General features: G+C 37.8%; 1 protein-coding gene across 1 annotated transcript; it reads right to left on the bottom strand.

Moving 5' to 3' along the window:
* Positions 1–489: 489 nt before the first annotated feature.
* LOC149640261 (uncharacterized) lies at positions 490–4,182 on the bottom strand. Its single transcript, XM_089850628.1, has 7 exons — positions 3,338–4,182; positions 3,165–3,230; positions 2,758–2,839; positions 2,584–2,688; positions 2,094–2,225; positions 1,147–2,008; positions 490–515 (listed from the first exon to the last, which is right to left on the bottom strand). The coding sequence occupies exons 2-7, from the start codon at positions 3,209–3,211 to the stop codon at positions 490–492; spliced, it is 1,254 nt and encodes a 417-aa protein (XP_089706754.1). The 5' UTR covers positions 3,212–3,230; positions 3,338–4,182.
* Positions 4,183–5,243: the final 1,061 nt, after the last annotated feature.

The raw sequence follows: 5,243 nt of genomic DNA, 5'->3' as shown, positions 1-5,243 counted from the left end.
GTAAAATTTTGAAGGAAAAAAACAGATGGAGACAAGTAAAATGTTTCATGTTCTTTCAAAGGGAGTCCCAGTAGTGTATTCTAAAAGCTAACCACAACTAAAAATAAACCTAAGACGAGTGAAAATCCTACATAATCGGTTCCGTAGTCTTTATATATAAAAGGTTATATATCTTTAAAATACGAATAATTTACTAATAGTTTTAAAGGTCTACACATTTTCCAATGAACCCATTATCAAATTTTTTATATTAAGTTCTTATAATAACTAGTTTGTCCAGATTTAGCCCCCCCCCCCAAATTTCAAACCCTAGCTCTCAAAATATTCAACGGATTTTTAGGGAATCAAATGCTAAGTGACGCTGCATGATGACAAGTTACCCCTTTAACTCGTCCTCGCACCCCTTCTCTATTGTCAAAGTATTTTTGGCGGAAATAAGTACCAGCGATGATAAGAAAAGATTGAAGACCCTTGGGAAAGTCTCACTATTCAAGAGGCTGAAAGGTCGTTAAGTGCTACAATTAAAATATGCGTTACGTAGAATCTTAAAAATAACATAAAAAGTGTGAACGTTTTGTCCAACACATTTAAATATGTTCCATATAGGACGTAAATGAAGTTTTTTTTGGCGGTGTAGTCTTCAAATCCATTCTATTTACAGATGCTTTTACCAAGTCAAGAAAGTTCATCCTAAAGCACATTGATGATCACGAACAAGGGTTTTTCCCCCCATTTGTAAATGGCTTGTTGTTTGACCAAGTTCATTTTCAGTGTGCTTGCAAAGAAACACCAATCACAGTTGAAGATTTTTTTCCTGGTTCGCGTTTTAATGTGACGTTATGGATTTCATCCATACTATTTTGAATTAATATAACCCAAGATTAGTGTTCATCTAAGTTTAAAGCGGAATTAGATCCTAAAACTGAACACTGATTTTCCGGCAGGGAGTTCGTGTCTCCCACATTCGCGATTTTTGAAAGATGAAAAAAAATACATTCGGATTTTATTAAGCAAATCGAGAGCGAGCTCAGAGCATTAAAATGGAATACGCGACTAGACTTTATACCGACAAGTCGGAAATAGTTGCTTAGAAATATGACTTCTCAATCTGGGTACTCAACACTATAAAAGCTTAAAATGACTTACCTGCATTTTCCGAACGAGGCGATGAGGTTTTACCTTCTGGAATACTTGGAGCGACATCTTCTAATGTCTCCGAGTTGGACACCGAACAATTATTTTCAACTGCAATTGGAACTCCGGGTAAATCGCTTTCCATAGAGACGGAGGTCAATTCTGATAGTTTATTTGGGTTACGTTCTAGTTTAGGAACACACACTTGCACACACAATGAGCTCGGATCGACAAACAGTTCCACACTTTGATTTTGTCTATCACTATCCTTCGCATCTGTCAAGGCGATTTTGGCTTGGTTATCAAGATCGTTTTCTAGGACTCTTTCTAGTGAATCGCCTTCGACATTTGCATCAAGAGAAAGATCCAAATGTTTCTCGGTTTCAACATTCAATTCAGGAACACGAAATTTCTTCGGTTGAGTCGAATTATCCTCAGTGTCCCCCTCTGTCGAGACTTTTTGCGATTTATGATAAGAATCGTTAATGGAGATATTGTTTTCAAGAGGTTCCCGTGGCAAATCGCTTTCCGTGTTTGTGTCACGAGACATTTCGAATGGGTTTTCAACCTTAATTTTAGGTGAAGGCGCAGTTTGAGGCAAACTGTCACTGTATTTCAGTTTAAGGACACATGGATTCGTAATTCGCTTTATAAACCCCATATTTTCAGTTTTTTTCAAGGTAGTTTCGGCGTTTGCATTGCCAACCTCAGTAACAGGTGATTCTTGACTAATATTTTCTTTACGCAGGTTGCCTTGGACATTGTGCATCACAACTGGAAGGGTTAACTCCTGGCCATTATTTCCCAAATCATTTTCGACGGGTTCAGTTTTCACTAATTCATCGTCAGGAAATTGAAGTATTCCACTTTTCTCCTATTTTTTAAACAATTAACAATAACTTTCATTCTTAAAGTAATCCTCTTTCCAATCGACTATGAAAGTGAAGAATGTTCCATACCATCAGATCTTTGATTCTTTTTTCCAACTCTTTAATGACCCTATTGAGTCTTTCAATTTCGTCTATTTGCTTATTTATCGTTAATGATGTTTTCACTCTCTCTTTTCCTATTTTTGAAATTAAAACATTACACTAAACAAAATGAGAATCCATTACAAAACAATCTTCGGAGTATCTTTGGCTAAACGTATTCTAAAGGGGCAAGCAAAGAAAAAGGGGAAGATAATGACACGCAAGAAGGGGAACAGCAAAAAAGGCCCTCGTCGGCGGTTTCTTTGTTAATAAAGAAACGAAGGACGTGTTACCGATCCCCTTAGCTTTGTGCCAATCCTGATAGGTGTTTTCACCAATAACCTTAATTAATTAACCCACTCATAGAGTTTGGTTTTATTTTAAGGGACACCTGATTCGACAACTGATCCATTTAAAGTTCCTCATATCTCTGTGCTTAATTTCACACTGCTAAAAAACCCCTATGCTTTGAAAATACCTTGGCTTCCAGTTTCCTAATTCGATCATCTCTAGCTTTCACTGCATTGATTAGATCATCTTTGCTCAAGTGATCATAGTTACATTCTTCCTCGTGGTCCATTTCCTAAAAACAAAGTTTCAATAACTCAGTTTGTCTAAAACAAAAGGAATATTGCAATAATTTCGCAAATACCTCTTTAATCGCCACCCTTTGAAGATTTACTAAACTCATTTCGGAATTTTGAAAAGAGAGTTGGTGAGATTGTAAATCTACCCTAAAATAAAATAATTTTTCAAACTGAAGGTAAATCAAAAACGGACAAGGAAAGTTTCCCCATACATTGTAGCTTTCGCTATAAAATGCTAAGAAAAACATAGCAATGCTTAAATTGTGACACTTTTGTTAAAGATTAGGGATTTTCTCAAGCCCATTTTTTGAATACAACTACAACTAGATTCTAATAAATTATTTATTCTGCTAGCATTTTTAATTTTTTAAATAGCAAGATCTATTTCTTTTCAAGGTATATTAGTTTCAATAGGTTTGGATCCGTTATGCCTTATTGACATGATCCAAGTTGCATTTTATTCATCACTTACCAGTTTAAACGTTGAACCATAACACGGCATTCTTTAACAAATTCCATCACTTTTTGTACAGTTTCCCTGTTAAGATAATATACGTAACATTTTTATTATAATAAAAAGTATGGCCATAAACAAAGATTTAGTGTTACCAAGGGCGTTTCCCTCAGTTTAATGTACATTCTTACCAGGCAAGGCTTATATTAACGTTGTTTTGGTTTCACAGTTACTCACACTGTTATGTTTTTGGGGTCTTAAAGAGAAAAAGCTTCAACTTTTTTTAAGAGCTTTTCTTGTATACAGATACTCTTTTTAATAATCAATAAAAATACATTAAAGCCTTCAAAGGAGGGACCGTTACCGTAACAATGGAATTCACTACAAAGTACAAACGCCAGAAAAAGAGAAAGTCTAGCAGACAGCTTATTAACTTTTTCCTAACCGCCGTCATTCAGTCTGGGAAATAAGGATATTTTTTAAACTAGTCCTTGGGAGTACAGGGTGGGAAATAAGGATTTTTTAGTGTATTAATAAAATTTTGTTGCAATAAAAAAGCACTATGATCATTCAGAGCCCACTCGATCACGCACACAACGACGTTATAGATTTTTAAGTTTTTCTTTACAATCTTCTTAAAAGCACGGAGAAAGGGGGGAGGAGTCGAATTGAGTAGCGTTGCACGGTCACTACGCGTAGTAAGTTTCACCCTCAAGTGGGAGGAAACTGTGGGGGATGGAATGGGGAAAGATTCTTGCACACTATGGTAAAGTAAAACCACCATGATGCTTCTTCGGCTACATTTATCACGCCCTCTCTCGACCATGTCTCGACTTAGCAAATTTAAAAGTGGCAACATGGTTCCGGGCTTCCATCGTTTTAGATAATAACTTTGGCTTTTATACACGCAGTATATGCCCATATTCAAATAATTAATACGTGAAATATTACCCAATTCACAAAAAGCTTGCCTCCGTTCCTCCGTTGAAATCTACGCGCCACGAAGTAGCAGAAGGCAATTAAATTAAACCCGCCACCATGGGCATTGTGCCACAGACGGCGCCAGTTAACCGTAGAGGTCAGGTGTGTTTACCACGAAGTGGATGATTCCACCCCCACTATTTCAACCCACCCCATCCTCCCGTTTTTGTGGGAAATTATATCGCGGGTCGGGGCAGAATTCGGCACAATATTTCGACTCCTTCCCCCTTTCTCCATGGTTTGAAGTCCTTATCCTATTTCTTATCCCACCACAAAGATCCCTGACTTGGGGGCGGGTTTTAAATGCGATACTGTGCTCGAGTTTCTGCTTTACTGAACAGTCGAGTGACTCCAAGGTGTGTACAGTACATTCGCTATATAGGTTGGCTTACCGACCCTATCCGAGAAAGGCAGTTTTTCACTATTGAAGTCGGGTGGCAATAAAGGCTTTTCCCCTATCTATGACGTTGGTGGTTACAGCAAACAAGTCGCCAACGGCTGAGCGAAAAAATTTTTTCCGTACCCGCTCTCACCCCGTTTTTTGTGAAGGGATGGGGTGTCCGATGGGCGTATGAGATCATAGAGACTATAAACCCCAAGGAGTGGCAGGTCCCCCGCTCTAAAAGCTCAAATAATGATGTAGCTCCTAAATTGGTACATGAGCGCTTCCGGCCCGTTTAATTTTGCTTAGCGGAAGTCGCCCTGTACCAGGAAAAAGAGCAACAAGTTTTGGCATTCCCGCCACTCCTTGGGGTTTTAGTCTCTATGATGAGATTTTCTAAGGCGATTACTGTCTGTTGGACAGTTTGACAAGAATGGGTTCAGGTTATATATAGTCATATATATAGTCCGCTATATCGGGGGGGGGAGGGTGAGTTTCTTACCTTCCCACCAAGGCGAAGAAGGTATTAGAGAGTGAGCATGAGCGAGACACAGCCTAGATTTTAAATTTTTTTCCGTTAACTTATCAAATTGTCGAAAATTTTAAACAAAATTCGAGGGAGATCATATTTTCTTACGTAAAAATGAGAACAATCATTAGAATTAAATACATAAATTTGGTAATCGTCAACGAGAACCAGGACAAAAGAAAGTCCAAAAAAATTGCGAAGCTCT

Source organism: Phalangium opilio, unplaced genomic scaffold (assembly GCF_054372755.1).
Source record: "Phalangium opilio isolate 3A_F unplaced genomic scaffold, DU_Popi_V2 ptg000093l_1, whole genome shotgun sequence".
NCBI lineage: Eukaryota > Metazoa > Arthropoda > Arachnida > Opiliones > Phalangiidae > Phalangium > Phalangium opilio.
This window is presented reverse-complemented; position numbering and strand designations above follow the sequence as displayed.

What these genes read in the sequence shown, in the direction of transcription:
- LOC149640261 (XM_089850628.1), bottom strand. Translation starts at nt 3,211, where the DNA reads ATGGAATTTGTTAAAGAATGCCGTGTTATGGTTCAACGTTTAAACTG. An exon ending in AAAGGGTGGCGATTAAAGAG is followed by an intron (nt 2,689 to 2,757) that starts GTATTTGCGAAA and finishes CTTTGTTTTTAG; the next exon opens with GAAATGGACCACGAGGAAGA. An exon ending in GCCTCGTTCGGAAAATGCAG is followed by an intron (nt 516 to 1,146) that starts GTAAGTCATTTT and finishes TTTTAATTGTAG; the next exon opens with CACTTAACGACCTTTCAGCC.